General features: G+C 37.8%; 1 protein-coding gene across 2 annotated transcripts in view; it reads right to left on the bottom strand.

Annotated features, from left to right (window-relative positions):
• Positions 1 to 15,412, bottom strand: part of EXO1 (exonuclease 1) — a 39,417-nt gene extending 24,005 nt beyond the window's left edge. For both annotated transcript variants that reach the window (XM_067729470.1, XM_067729471.1), the window contains exons 1-9: positions 15,205 to 15,412; positions 14,684 to 14,892; positions 13,320 to 13,493; positions 8,115 to 8,234; positions 5,244 to 5,367; positions 4,136 to 4,273; positions 2,977 to 3,189; positions 921 to 1,108; positions 148 to 244 (exon numbers count right to left, since the gene is read on the bottom strand). In XM_067729470.1, the coding sequence (XP_067585571.1) occupies positions 148 to 244; positions 921 to 1,108; positions 2,977 to 3,189; positions 4,136 to 4,273; positions 5,244 to 5,367; positions 8,115 to 8,234; positions 13,320 to 13,480 (1,041 nt within the window). In that variant the 5' untranslated portion in view covers positions 13,481 to 13,493; positions 14,684 to 14,892; positions 15,205 to 15,412. The remainder of the gene's footprint in view (positions 1 to 147; positions 245 to 920; positions 1,109 to 2,976; positions 3,190 to 4,135; positions 4,274 to 5,243; positions 5,368 to 8,114; positions 8,235 to 13,319; positions 13,494 to 14,683; positions 14,893 to 15,204) is intronic.
• Between the last annotated feature and the right edge of the window lie 60 nt (positions 15,413 to 15,472).

Genomic DNA, 15,472 nt, shown 5'->3' with positions numbered 1-15,472 from the left:
TCGAGTTGTTTTCAATCTACACCCTGCATAATGCCTGGATATAGAAATGCTTAAAAGATGTTTACTAAATGAAGATTTGCCTCTAGTCACAGTTCCCGAGACATAATTAAAATGTGCTCTTTTAGAAAGAAGTCTTTAATATGTTACCACAGCAGTGTCTGGATTGTAGTCATCAATCTGTTCGAAAGTATTTATATCTTTATTTCCAAGTGCTATTTGAAGAGCTATAGAATCATCAACATACCTAGGTTGGTAAGATTAAGGAAAAATGCTTTTATTAACAACCAAACAAATGATACTGTAATAAGACAGAAAAGTGTGTTCTATTGTCACAGGTTTATGACTTCAATGGACCCTACTTACTTTCCACATTCAGCTTTACTGAAACCACAGGCATAGTTTACTAGTCACAGCAGGAGTTGGCTATTTTCTGAAGCAAAGTCCCAAGGCATCACTTATTCCCTGTCAAGGGAGACAGAGAGGAAAGTCTTGGCGACTGCCTATGTGACTCACGGCTCTACATCACCCTGGATGTACGTGGCCAGTGGCTGTGGGAAGAGCATCCTCAACTGGCATACTCATATGTTCAGAGCATTCTTCCTGGTTAATTGAGCTTGCTTGCCATGAGGGGTTCTCTTAAGTGCCACCTCTGGAGTATGTACCTTAAGTGACTGACTGTACATGTTTCTGTCAAGTCAATCTAAGTAGTTAGCAAGTTATAATGGATGAGCCTCAGGTTTTTAAACAAAAAGTTACTCTAAATTTTCCCTAGCATTGTAATTAAATTTAACAAAATAAAGATTTTACTATAAAAAAAGCAAAAAACAATTTGCAAACTTTTACTGAATGTCTCACTAAAAAATCACCACAAAAATACGGAAGAAGTGCAAAGTTCTACCCTTCTGTTTCAGAAAGGATACCGCCCAGCATAGCTTAGTGTTTCAGGATCAATGTCATCTTCATAGGCATTCAAAGGGATGAGTTTCCTTTTGATGGGATCAAAAACTAGCTGATAGAGGAAGGTATTATTGGCCCGAATAAAGCCTTTGATGTAATCTTCTGGTACTGTTATATTCATCTTGAGATAATGTCCAATTTTCTTGATAACCTAATAATGAATGTAAAAATATTTATGAGTTATCTGCAGATAAAGAAGAGGGAATGCATTATTCCCAACACCCATCACTTTACATTAGAGAAGGATGAGGAGGGATAGAAAAACCAATTGCTTGTATCTACATTAAAAACCTCTACCAGTAAACACAACCATGTCATGACTTAAAATTCTAAGTCTCTATAACCGTATTTTCTTTGGGTTTTCTATTATTAATCCAAAGAATGAAAAATTCAGTTACACATCAAATTTACATTCCTAGGTATAACTTTAAGATACATTCTTCACCCTCAAAGTCCATTTCATCTAGAAAGCAAAAAACAAACAACACACAAAACCTAAGAATTAAAAAAAACCCAAATATTCATAGATCATATTTTAAAAATGAAGTCAACATTCTAATTCCTGTTAGAGTCATGGATGATTAAAGCTGGAAGGGGTTTTAAATCTTTTATATCAAACTCAGAGACAAAGAAGAGAAGATGCAGAGAACTGAAGTCATCCTGTAGTCACAGGCTAATTAGTACATGTTGCTCTATTCCGAAATCTGCCACCACCTCCCAACCTTGAGATCTGTCTATTCTAGTACACCACCCTTAGTCCTGAGGACTCACATCTTGTACCCTTGGAGACAGAAAATGGAAATTCTGCTCTGCAGACTCTAAGGGCTTAAGAGAACTACTCAAGGGGGGGGGTGGGGTAGGAATAAGCTTCTTTAATGTATGTTTAATTTTTTAAGGTAAAGACATCAGAGAAATTATAGAGCAGCAATGTATGGGGTCTCAAAGTTTTCTAGAAAATACATGACACATGATACCACATCAAATTATATGAGGAAGTAATACAAGAATCCAGTTGTACTCTATTAAGCCACATTAAAGAGATTTACATAAATGTGCAATTCCTCTTCACTTGTTTTAGAAGATAACTACTTTTCATAAAAATGATACGTATGTTAAAATGTAATGAATTAATTATTGTTAATTTTAAGTGAATTAATAAACATTTTGATTTTTCTGTTTCAATTTCTTTTTTTTTTGGCTGCATTGGGTCTTCATTGCTGTGTGCAGGCTTTTCTCTCTAGTCGCAGCGAGCGGGGGCTACTCTTCATTGCAGTGCACAGGCTTCTCATTGTGGTGGTTTCTCTTGTTGCAGAGCATGGGCTCTAGGCACGCAGGCTTCCGTAGTTGTGGCACGTCGGCCCAGCAGTTGCGGCACGCAGGTCCTGGAGCAGGCGGGCTTCAATAGTTGCGGCACGCAGGCTCTAGGGTGCGCAGGCTTCAGTAGTTGTGGCGCATGGGCTCAGTAGTTGTGGTGCACGGGCTTGGTTGCTCTGCAGCATGTGGGATCTTCCTGGACCAGGGACCTCTGTGTCCTCTGCATTGTCAGGCAGATTCTTAACCACTGTGCCACCAGGGAAGTTCCTTCTGTTTCAATTTCTGACTCAGTAAATATCAATAGCTATAACCCATATAAATAAAAATAATTGCCACAAAGAGATTTTAAGAGTGTAAAGGGATCCTGAGACCAAAAAGTTTGAGAACTACTACTACAGAGTAACAGGACAGAAATCAAAAGACTACATTTTAACATTAATTCTACCCTAGAATATCTTATCCTTAAGTTTCTTTATATTAGTCTTCATTTAAAAAAATTACTACTTGTTTTTTGTCAGTTGCTGAAAACATGGTTCATCCGTTGCCAAAACCAAAGTTCTAGTGTTTTAGTCATTTTCTCCTTTCAATGACACCATATTGGATATGGATATAATAGAATACTTAAGATCCATATTCTGAGCAGTTCATCTATTATTTAAGAACTACTTCAGAAACTGAATATGACACTTGGTAAATCACTCTTACCTTTAAAATATCTGGATTATTGGCTAGTCTTAGTACTTTGCAGGCCTTGGCTAATCCAATCCCACGCAGCGATGAGAGATAGTCACAGCCTGAAAGAATGCACATATAACGGAACTTCTCTTCTGTGAACACATCCCCAAGCTGTTTGCACATTCCTAGCCGAGCCTGATCAACTTCTAGTCCATTTCCAAACTGGTCCATTTTTAAAATAACCTTCAAGAGGAATGGAAACTGTTAACACCTGAAAGAGCCATTTTTATTTTTCATCATCTAAGACATTGCAGTATTTCTGAGAGGTCTTTCTTGTTCTTTATCATAACTGAGAAGACAGACAGGTAGGCCAGTTAATTACTGTGATATTTGCAAATAAGTTAAATTGAAGCATACGCTATGGCTAGACAAGGTCATACGCCAGAACTCAATTGTCTTGACTCTGGTATAAAGAAGGCCCTTTCTGACATGATAACCTATTACAGGGTTATCATGTCAAATAGCAATTCATACAAAAAGCATTTTCTCCTTACCTTCCGCTTTTACATATTAAAGTAACCCTTTTGCTTAGTCTTAAAGTAATACATGTCCACTGTAGAAAATTTGGAAAACACAGAAACTCAGGAAGAAGAAAATAGAAGTTGCCCCAAATGCCTCATCTATCACTGTTACCCAGCATTAACCTTTTCACAGATCCTTCTTCATCTATGAAATAAATAGATAATATAAATAACATAGATATTAACAAAAATGAAATCACCCTATAGTTTTGTATCTTAATATATCATAATAAAATTTTCCATTAGTTTTATACATAATTCTAAATAACTGCATAACATCTTATTAGTAGATAAGTTAGCTTATTTACCTAACCTAATTGAAAAATATAAAGCATATAAGTTACCATTATTAAAAAATAAGAACACATTCCACTAAAGAATTTGGAGAAAACAAAACCCTCTAACTGTAAGGGCTTACTCTGAAAAATCGTCCAGATTACACAAATGTCAAGCAGCAAAACCTTTCTTTTCATTTTAATAAAACAATTATTAACAACTGTAAGTAAATATTAGTTGCAGGTATTAAATAGGATAAAAAACTTCAGCTCCTGATTTACACTATTTCCATCCACACAGAAAAATAGTATGGAGTAGTTGTAGTTAGGTACCTTTTTACAGCCAAAAGCGAGGAGATCAGAGTCTTCTGTAATTACAGCTTGTACAATACCAGCCTTGTTAAGATAGGCCAACTGTGCATCTGCTTCATATGGAGCCACAAGACAATCTACTCCCTGAGACCGAGCAGCCTATGGGAAAGGATTGGTCAATCTAAAGAACAGCATCTGCAAAGCACTGAACAACTTCCTATATCAAACCCATTTTATTACCAGCCTCAACATGTATTGAATACTTGCTAATACTATTTTTGAAAATCATTTCCTTTGAAGTAAGTTTTTCTACTTTTAGTCCTATACATATTGAACTAATCATACAGCCACTAAGAAATCTTTTTTAAAAATCAATATATAAATTATGAAAAAAGAAATATTGCTGTACATTTGGGGGCAAATACAAGCTATAAAGCTTAATTATTTCAAATTATAGAAAGCTACCATCTTAAGAATGATTATGCTCTAAAAAGAACACAAGTCATGCGTTTCCCCAGGTTCTCTTATCACAGGACACGAGTCTGACACTGTACTGATGAAACAACAGAATTTAATCACTATTTTCCCATTTGTTTACCAAGCAGTTTGAACACAGACCTGAAAAGGGGAAGTGTGGGCTGTGATTTTGGGCATGCTGACACTAAGATTTATGGTAATAGGTAATAAGGAAATAAGCTTCTAAGAAGCAGATCAAGTAGACTAGAAGTCTGTAGAGATCCTGAGTTGGCCAGGCTACTTCAACAGATCTGACAGTCATTCATGAGTGAAGGTTACAGTAACTGTCGAAGACTATGAGTGGGGTGGGATTGAACCTCCAGGAATTTATTCCTTGCATCTCTGCGGAGCACATCTATCTATGTAAGTGACACATCTAAAAAGGGAGAGCTTCACTTATTCCTTAGGATTTCTCCCTTGGAAACTGTTGGACTCCTCTCTTCTACCTACAGATACTGTTCCTTCTTCCTCTGACACCCAGCTTTCCTGAAGGTTAGGCCTAGAATAATTTTCCTCCCTTTACTTCCTTAACAAACAACTCAACAAACAACTTATAACTAGCTAAATGAACCCAGTAATTTGTTACTTTGGCTTAATTTCTTATTTTGCTCACCTTAATTACGTTGTGGGCCATAGCGTGTGTGATATTGATAGAACGGGTGAAACATTCTCTGGCTTCTGAGACCTTCCCCTCACGGAGAAGCTGCTTTCCCTTAAGAAGATTGGCTTGTCTTCTTCTGCAAGATAAAAAAATAAGGTGAGAGAAGGAATCAAAAAATTACAATAAAACTATAATTCAAGAATTTTTCCTAGAATAAAAAATGTTTGACTCATTTGAAAGTGCACATCCAATCCTTGAGAACATTAACCCAGATCTTTGGGGCTTCTAGACAAAAAGAACAAGGATTTATAGTGCCTGTACACACAAGCTTATCATCAGACTTTCCCATAGCAATGCTTCATGTCAAAAGAAAATGGAGTAATGAAGACACTTAAGAAAATGTAAGTCAAGGCTTTTACACCATTAAAACTAACTTTCCAGTGTAAAGGGTGCAACTTTATCAACATACTAAGAACCTGAAGTATACTGTTTCCTGTGAGTTTCTCTGTGGAATCTATTAATACTAGAGGACAAACCATGGAAAAACCAAAAAAACATGAGAGACATTGATATAAGGACTATTAATAGCCATCAGCTATATCGTGATTTGTAGACGCAAGACTAAATAACTACTGCTCTCTCCCTGTTTAGGGAGAGAGCAGTAGTTATGTGCCCTGACAATGTAGTACCACTATGTTTGAAATGGGGGGAGAGAGTGCACATGCAAAGGAAAGAAAAAGAAACTGTAACAGTTTTCAACAATCATATTGGTAGTGGTAGTATTCGTATTTTATTCTGAATCTATTGTTGAATATAATGTGGGGTAAAATAAATGAATTATATTATAAGATATTCTAACTTTATTATCCTTGTATCCTTGAAAACGAGGATTCTTAGTAGGAAAGAAAGGAGCAACGGACACCATACAGAAAAAGTTAAGTAAAAAAAAAACCCTGTAGTCTTGAATTTGAATTGAAGTATCAGTATGAACTCATGAAGTTTACCTTTTAAGTAAACGTGCATATACACATACACAAAAATTTCCTAGTTCACTTTTAAACTGAGCTCCAGAGATGAGGAGACTTTGTAGAAAAGGATTTTAAATGCCCCTCCCACCACTACAGTGGCAAAAAGAAAGCTGATCCTACAGAGATAAGTCAGAAAGAGCACTCAGGTCAGAGACAGACAGCTGAAACATTTTTTAGCCTTTCTTGAAGTTAGCAAGAGGAAATAACTCTGTAATTAGAATTAAGAACAGGATGGGGGACACCCAGGTGGGATATGGCATGGACTAGTCTCTTAGCCACACTGGTTTAGGGGTGTCACCAATCCTTTAAGAAGTAACCTGAAACTAACTTTTTATTAAAAGTATTTTTAATAAACTGTGTATTATTCCTACTAGAATGTGGGTGCAGACAGTCTCAGTTAATCCTTTTATAAACTTTATAAAGTTCTGACTTTAAGAATCAGAGCCCACTAAATACAGCTAGATTGAAAAACCTAGACCTGAAGAGCCCTCTCTAATTTGATTCTAAGCCCAGAGATGGCAAAACTAGGCAAGCAGCACTCTCACAAAATGATCACTCAGTGAGGTTTACTTCTGTTTGGGGCTAACTCATACTACCTTTAACAACTAAGCCCAGTGCTCTTTCCTGTACAGCACAATGACTCCTGGACCTAAAAACTAACACAGGGTAAAAACAAGAACAGATGAAAAGTGGCAGAATAGGTGCTTCAATAAAATATAGAAATTCTTTAAAAAAAAAATACAGAAATTCTTTCTAAGGTCTGTTATAAAAATACTAGATTCTGTTGAGTTAAATATGAATGACAAAATTTCAATTATAACTACTGAAAGAACAGAAATAGAGTACATCACTTTTCAACTAGAAACAAGAGACAACAATAAGGTGGAAAAACAATCAACCCAGAAGTTAAGCAAGGTAGGAGCTATAGATTAGTAATTAATGATCAATGTAAAAAGAATAAAACTCTCCAGTTTTAAAAATGACAAAGACTGGGCTTCCCTGGTAGCGCAGTGGTTGAGAGTCTGCCTGCCAATGCAGGGGACACGGGTTCGTGCCCCAGTCCAGGAGGATCCCACATACCGCGGAGCGGCTAGGCCCGTGAGCCATGGCCGCTGAGCCTGTGCGTCCGGAGCCTGTGCTCCGCAATGGGAGAGGCCACAGCAGTGAGAGGCCCGCATACCGCAAAAAAAAAAAAAATGACAAAGATTGACAGAATGGATAAAAAAATTACAGTGATGTGTTCTTTATAGAAGACAAACTTAAAACCAATGACATAGTAAAACTGAAAATAAACAGAAAAAGACATTAGGAACATACAAAAGAAAATTGTTACTGCTATACAAACATCAGACAGGATAGACTTTAGAACAAAAAAACATAGAGACTAAAAGAGTCACTGCATATTGCTTCAATTTGCCACAAAAATATAACAAATTCTAAACTTGAATGCAACCAATAAAATAGCTTCAAAATAAACAAAGCAAAAAAAATCAGACAGAACTACAAGGTAATTGACAATTCCACTATCATAGTGAAATTTTAATGTACTTTTCTCAGTAATTGATGAATTAAGTAGACACACATAAAAAACAAACAAAAAAAAAACATTAAAAAACCCAATAAGGATATGGAAGATTTGAACATTACAACCAATAAGCTTGATTTACTGGACAGACATAAAACCATCCACTCAATAACTAAAGAACACATATTCCTTTCTAGCACACATGGAACATCTAAGGAAATCTGTTCATGTACTAGAGATTAAAATAAGCCTCAACAAACTAAAATAAAAAGAAATTCGTATTATACAGACCACAATCTCAGATCTTAAAAAGTTAAAGAATTAACTTACTCTCTTCTAGACCTCTCCACTTCCTTTTTAGAAGGTAAAGTACATCCATCAAATACCAGGATAGGCTTGATCCCATGAGATAGTAACATATTTACAAATTTCATACAAAATCCTACATACCTATGAAAATGAAGAAAATAATTAAATGCTTTGCATCTTTAGGTAATACTTTTGCTATTTTTAAAACCAAATGAGACATATTATGAAAAGAGGTTTCTGTTTTTAAGCAAATGTTTTCACAGGAAATGTAAACTCTAATTTAGACTTGGATCCTAATGGGCTATGGGATATTTGCTTTCCTCATGTGTAGATTAAAAGGCTTTGACATCCCTTTCAGTTCTGACATTGTGTGATTCTATATCTAGCCTTTTTACCCCATTTTCTTTTTTTTTTTTGCTTTGAGAAATTTCAAATCTATTGAAAAGTTGAAAGAATAGTAGAAAAAATACCTGATTTCTCCAACAACACCATTATCATATCCAAGAAACTTAAAAGCCACAAAATACCATCTAATATACAGTCTACATTAAAATTTGTCTGATTGTCCCAGTATTGTTATAACCAGTGGGGACCTGCTAAATGTTTAACAAGTTCTAGAGAAAGTGGTACCTAATATGTAGCATTTGTCAATCCCTGACATGAATATTCTACAGTGGTGGATAAACTACCAATATGGGCTCACTAAATGCTGAACTGGGAGGAGATGGTGTATAGCCAGCTCATAAAAATTGACTCCAGCACTGCACCGCTACAATTTTTTTCCCTAGTCCAGGATGCAAACAAGAATCAGGTATTGCATTTCAATTTTTATTCTGGCAAGAGAGTTAACAATAGCTCCACGTAGATTCATTCCAGGGTCACATGGATGGCTCAACATATGCAAATCATCACTGTGATACACCACATCAACAAAAGACAAAAACCATGTGATGATCATCTCAACAGATACAGAAAAAACATTTGACAAAATTCAACATCCATTCATGATAAAAACCCTTATGAAAGTGGGTATAGAGGGAACATATCTCAACATAATAAAAACTATTTATGACAAACCCACAGCCAATATAATACTCAATGGTGAAAGCTCAAAGCCTTCCTGCTAAAATCTGGAACAAGACAACGATGTCCGCTCTCACCACTTCTCTTCAACATAGTATTAGAAGTCTTTTCCACAGCAATCAGACAATAAAAAAGAAATAAAAGGTATTCAGATTGGTAAGGAAGACATGATACCATACATAGAAAACCGTAAAGTTGTCACATAAAAACTACTAGAACTGATAAATGAATTCAGCAAGGTAGCGGGATACAAGGTTAACATACAGAAATCTGTTGCATTTCTTTACACTAACAATGAAATAGCAGAAAGGGAATATAAACAAACAATCCCTTTTAAAATACTTAGGAATAAACCTCACCAAGGAGGTGAAAGACTTATATGCTGGGAACTACAAAACATTAATAAAGGAAATTGAAGAAATGAAAAGATGTCCCATGTTCTTGGATTGGAAGAATTAATATTGTTAAAATGGCCATATGACCCAAAGCAATCTACAGATGTAATGCAACACCCATCAAAATACCCAAGACATTTTCATAGAACTAGAACAAATAATCCTAAAATTTATATGGAACCATAGAAGACCCAGAATTGCCAAAGCAATCCTGAGAAAAAAGAACAAAGCAGGAGGCATAACCCGCCCAGACTTCAGACAATACTACAAAGCTATAGTAATCAAAACAGCATGGTATTGGCACAAAAACAGACATACAGATTAATGGAACCGAATAGAGATCCCAAAAATAAACCCACACACCTATGGACAATTAATCTTCAACAAAGGAGGCAAGAATATACAATGGGGAAAAGAGACAGTCTCTTCAGCAAGTGATGTTGGGAAAGTTGGACAGCTGCATGTAAATCAATGAAGCTAGAACACAGCCTCACACCATAAACAAAAATAAACTCAAAATGGCTTAAAGACTAATATAAGACAAGACACCATAAAACTCCTGGAAGAGAACATAGACAAAACATTCTCTGACATAAATCATACCAATGCTTTCTTAGGTCAGGCTCCCAAGGCAATAGAAATAAAAGCAAAAATAAATAAATGGGACCTAATCAAACTTACAAGCTTTTGCACAGAAAAGGAAACAATAAACAAAACAAAAAGACAACCTATGGACTGGGAGAAAATATTTGCAAATGATGTGACTGAAAAGGGCTTAATTTCCAAAATATACAAACAGTTCCTACAGTTCAATTACCAAAAAAACCCAAACAACCCAATCAAAAAATGGGCAGAAGACCTACATAGACATTTCTCCAAAGAAGACATACAGATGCCTAATAGGCACATGAAAAGATGCTCATCATCACTAATTATTAGCGAAATGCAAATCAAAACAACAGTGAGACAGTGAGGTACCACCTCACACCACAGAATGGCCATCATTAAAAAGTCTACAAGTAATAAATGCTGGGGAAAGTGTGGAGAAAAGGGAATCCTCTTACACTGTTGGTGGGAATATAAATTGGTGCAGCCACTATAGAAAACAGTATGGAGGGAGGTTCCTTAAAAAGCTAAAAATAGAGTTGCCATATGATCCAACAATCCCACTCCTGGGCATATACCCAGACAAAACTGTAATTTGAAAAGATACATGCACGCCTATTTTCACAGCAGCACTATTTACAACAGCCAAGACATGGAAACAACCTAAATGTCCATTGAAAAATGAATGATAAAGAAGATGTGGTATACATATAAAAGCAATGAAACGATGCCATTTGCAGCAACATGGATGGACCTAGAGATTATCATACTAAGTGAAGTAAGTCAAAAAGAGAAAGACAAATACCATATGATATCACTTACACGTGGAATCTAAAATACAACACGAACGAACACATCTATGAAACAAAAACAGACTCACAAATATAGAGCACAGACTTGTTATTGCCAAAGGGGAGGCGGGGCTGGGGAGGCAAGGATTGAGAGTTTGGGATTAGCAGATGCAAACTATTATATATAGGATGGATAAACAACAAGGTCCTACTGTATAGCACAGGGAACTATACTCAATATACTGGGATAAACCATAAGGAAAAAGAATTTATATATATGTATAACTGAATTACTTTGCTGTACAGTAGAAATTAAACACAACATTGTAAATCAACTAGACGTCAATAAAATTTAAAAACAATAGCTACACGTACAACTGCCATCAATTTTAACTCAAAAATATGAAAAGACACAATCTTAAAAGATAATCTTCTAAATCAAATATATTCATCTCAATGGAAAATTCACTACATTGTTCTTTTTTTCCTTTTATTGTAAACCAGTGACAATAGACCTTCATTGTCTACAGAACAATGATTGTGACCTACTGATTAAGTATCAAGTAAAAATAGAAGAAAGCAAACATAAAATTGTAATAAATTTTAAAGGAAATTTACTTTTTTATTAAAAACTAGACAGAGGAACTCCCCTGGCGGTCCACTGGTTGGGATTCTGTGCTTCCACTGCAGGGAGCATGGGTTCAATCCCTGGTCAGGGAACTAAGATCCTGCATGCCGTGCAGTGTGGCAAAAAAAAATTACTAGAGAGAATATAAACATCAGACACCTGGTGCCCTCACTTTATATATTTTAGACATCTTTCCAGGTCAGCACATATAGAGCGACATCATTCTTTATTACGGTCATAAAGGTTTATCATAGGCTTATCCAAATTTTCTCACCTTTTCTGGTTAATATCCCCATCCAAAGGTGAAAAAGAAAAGGAAAGTAAACTATCAAATGTGACTTACTAGTTGCAGTGGGAAAAAAAATTACACAATACTTTGCTGAAAGTCCTGAAACTTTCTAGTTCAGTAAACATTTACTAAACACCTACAACATGGTCAGTCCTGTGGAGTTCATCTCTGACAACAAAGGATACTCCCTGTACTCTGGACAACTCTTCCAGTTAGTCAAAAATCTCAGAATCCTTAAAAATTACCAAAGAACTAGAGATAAAGTTTCTCCCCAGTGAAGACAATTCAAAGAAACACTGAAGGTAGCACTGAAAAACTTGCAGTCTTCAACTGTAATCGCAACTGCTCAAATTTAGTGGTGGAAAAGAAATCACTTTCAAATAATGATTATAACATGGGCTTCCCTGGTGGCGCAGTGGTTGAGAGTCTGCCTGCCGATGCAGGGGACATGCGTTCGTGCCCCGGTCTGGGAGGATCCCACATGCCGCGGAGCGGCTGGGCCCCGTAAGCCATAGCCGCTGAGCCTGCGCGTCCGGAGCCTGTGCTCCGCAACGGGAGAGGCCACAACAGTGAGAGGCCCGCGTAATGCAAAAAAAAAAATGATTGTAACAGTTGGAGTGGCAGAAGTGCCCAGACTCCTTCAGATCCACACAAACTGTAACAGGTCACTTTTGGTCAAATTAACTCCATAGGCCTGAAAGCCCAAAACATACATTCACCTTTCAATAATGACTTCTCTGTTACTCTCCATCCCCACCCCCTCCCTCCATCTTCTGTAAACAAAAAGGGTTATTACTGTCCATTGTGCTTAAGTAAATCAGACTAAGATCTGTGAGCCTTTCCTCTAGGAGATAAATAATATATTGCAAAAAAGAAAACACATAATAGTATCCAAATTCCTGTGGGAAATCTCTGTCCAAAAACTATGCTTGCTTGTTTTTCTAGTGTTTCTATTTAAAAAAGAAAGAGGACATTCGTCCTGCCTCAAATGAGGTCACAGAGTTATGACTGGATGTCAACAGGGTCACCAGTTTTGGCCCCAAGTGAAGTAAAAGGGAGTCAGAACACCTTGTCCCTTAGAAGCAACTGCCTTGTTTTGCTAATAGGGCTTAGCAATGTGTTGTCTGTACCCAAGAAAGTAGGAGTCTGAAATCACCATGGATTTTTAGAATATTGTTAAAAAGTTTATCTTACATAAAGAATAAAGAAGACAGTCTTTGTCCATTAGTGTCCTAATACTCTGGCTTAGTAGAAAGAATGAAAACTAGGACTATAACATAGAAGGAAATGTTCCCTGATTTGGCAATATTCTAAAGCACATACTCTCACGTCTTGATAAACCTGTCATTGAATAAAAATGATCCCTTTCTGAAAAAAAGGCATTATAAGTCTCATTCTTAATTGGCAATGAATTAATATAAGGTCCAAACTTACTTATCGGTAGGTTCACCTTTGGCTAGTTTTTCAGCACAAGCAACAGCTCCTTTGTGAAGCCAGCAGTATGTATCCACAGCTACTACCTGCCCTTTATACTTCCTCATGTGGATAGGTTCAGAAGCTTCTTTGATAAATTGCAGTAATCCTTGTATCCCCATAGTGCCAAGTTAACTACATGATATGAAAAGAGAAAGGCAAAATTTAAAGCAAAATATATTTACCCAAAAGTGTTGGAAAAATAAAGAAAAAGAGCTTGGAAACTGATATAGCAACGATTATTGTTCAGATATTTGAGAATCATGCTCTTTAATATTTTAAGTGGGCTCCTCCCTGTCAAACAATTTCCATAGTCTAAAATATTTACCCCAGTCACTAATACTATCTCTAATGCCACTTCATAGTTCCTTAATGTTTATTCTTTCTAAAGTGCCTTCCCACTTGGAATCATAACGTTTGCTCCAAGCCCTTAACACAGTATAAAGCAAGCAGAAAGTACTAAAAAAGTATGAGACTGTCTTCTCTCCAAAAAGGCATTGTTAAAATCTATAAAACTATGTATGCTATGATACCACATTGCCTCTACACAGGCATTATAAGAAATAACATGCAAAACAGTTTGTAGAACATTTTAACTGAAAAATAAAATAATCAAACACAATTATAGAACTAAAGCTGTACTTTTCTAGGAATGAAATTTACTGCCATCAGAACGCTTTATTCCAAGCAATGAATGTTGTTTATAAGCAGTGGTGGGTGGCATCCAGAGGCAACTCCACTGGACTCTCTGAAAGCTATCCCCAAATAATGTGAAACCATGCCTGCTGTGCAAATAGTTTCAAGAAAAATGTTTTAGCTTCCCACCCTCTTCGTCTAGGTTGCAGCCCCCAAGCCCTTTCTATATGGAAACCTATAGCTGCCAGTCCTTTCCCAAGCAACTATTGCCCCTTCCCCCAACTCCCCTGATAAAAAAGTAAAAGCAGTAGACACTGAGTAGCTGCTCAGCATTTCGTAAACTAAATCTCTCCCATAAGGCATTACGTTTGGGAGGAAAGGAAGAAAGTACAGGATCAGAAGTCAGACTTACCCTGTTGAAACCCTGTATCAAAGCTGTGATACTCTAGTTCAGCAGTTCTCAATTTTCAATTCTTGGCACATTCTCAACTCCACTCCTAGGGACTATGATTCACTAGTCCTGGAGTGAGGCGGGAATTCTAAATTTTAAATATGGCAGGTAATTTGGACACAGGAGGTCCTCTAGCCACAGTTTAGGAAAAACAATTAGTCTCCTACCTCTCAGACGTTCCTGAAAAGAGTTTTCTCTGAGGAAAACTGACATAGTATATACATTTCGTGAAACTTACATTTTTTTCTAAGTTAGGTAAATATTCTCGAATAAATGTTTCCTCTTCAGCACAATGAGAACGATGGGGGGCCTTAGGCACAAAGCATCCTCAGGAGACCGCCCGCAGCACCAAGTAGTAGTGACAGCACAATGTCACCGCTCCATCCCGTTTCACAGGGATTGGCAGGGAGGCCCACAAGCCCTTTCCAGGAAACACGTTCCTTTGGCCTGCACAACGTTAAGAAAACAATGTACTTGTCAAACATTTGGAAGCTGGGAAGTTGCTTGTAAAACTGACCTGATAGCTTGCGCAGGAGAACGAGAGGACCCTCCCTCGGTTCGCCGAACCGCAGCCCTGGCCAGGCCGAGCGCGCTCCCCCGGCCCATACACCGCCGCACTACAAATTCATTTCAGGGGTGCCCCCCAGCCCCGCGCCGCCCTCGGGGCCACTGCAGGGTCCGGGAACGCGTGAGACCCTCCCCTTCAGCCCCGCAGACCCCGGATCCCGAGGGCAGGGGCAGGAACCAGCGGGGACCCACCGCGTGCTCTGAACAGCCCGCTCCGCTCGCTTCCCGGCTAGGTCCCGCGCCGTCCGTCGGAGGGCAGCCCTGTGAGGGCTCAGAAGCCTATCCGCACGGCCCCCACTCGCCTGGGCCGGAGCACGCTAGGCGGCTGCGGGGAACTCAAGGGGCAGAGGCGCAGGGACGCAGCTGTGCACCGGCATCCGGACCTTTCAATTTGCGCGGGATGGCCCGCGACCCCGCCCAGAGGAAGTGACGTCACGCTCCATTTCGATGCCGGCTCCGC

The sequence above is a fragment of the Pseudorca crassidens genome, chromosome 2 (genome assembly GCF_039906515.1).
Source record: "Pseudorca crassidens isolate mPseCra1 chromosome 2, mPseCra1.hap1, whole genome shotgun sequence".
Lineage (NCBI taxonomy): Eukaryota > Metazoa > Chordata > Mammalia > Artiodactyla > Delphinidae > Pseudorca > Pseudorca crassidens.
The sequence above is the reverse complement of the archived record's forward strand: the minus strand, read 5'-3'. Positions and strand labels throughout refer to the sequence as shown.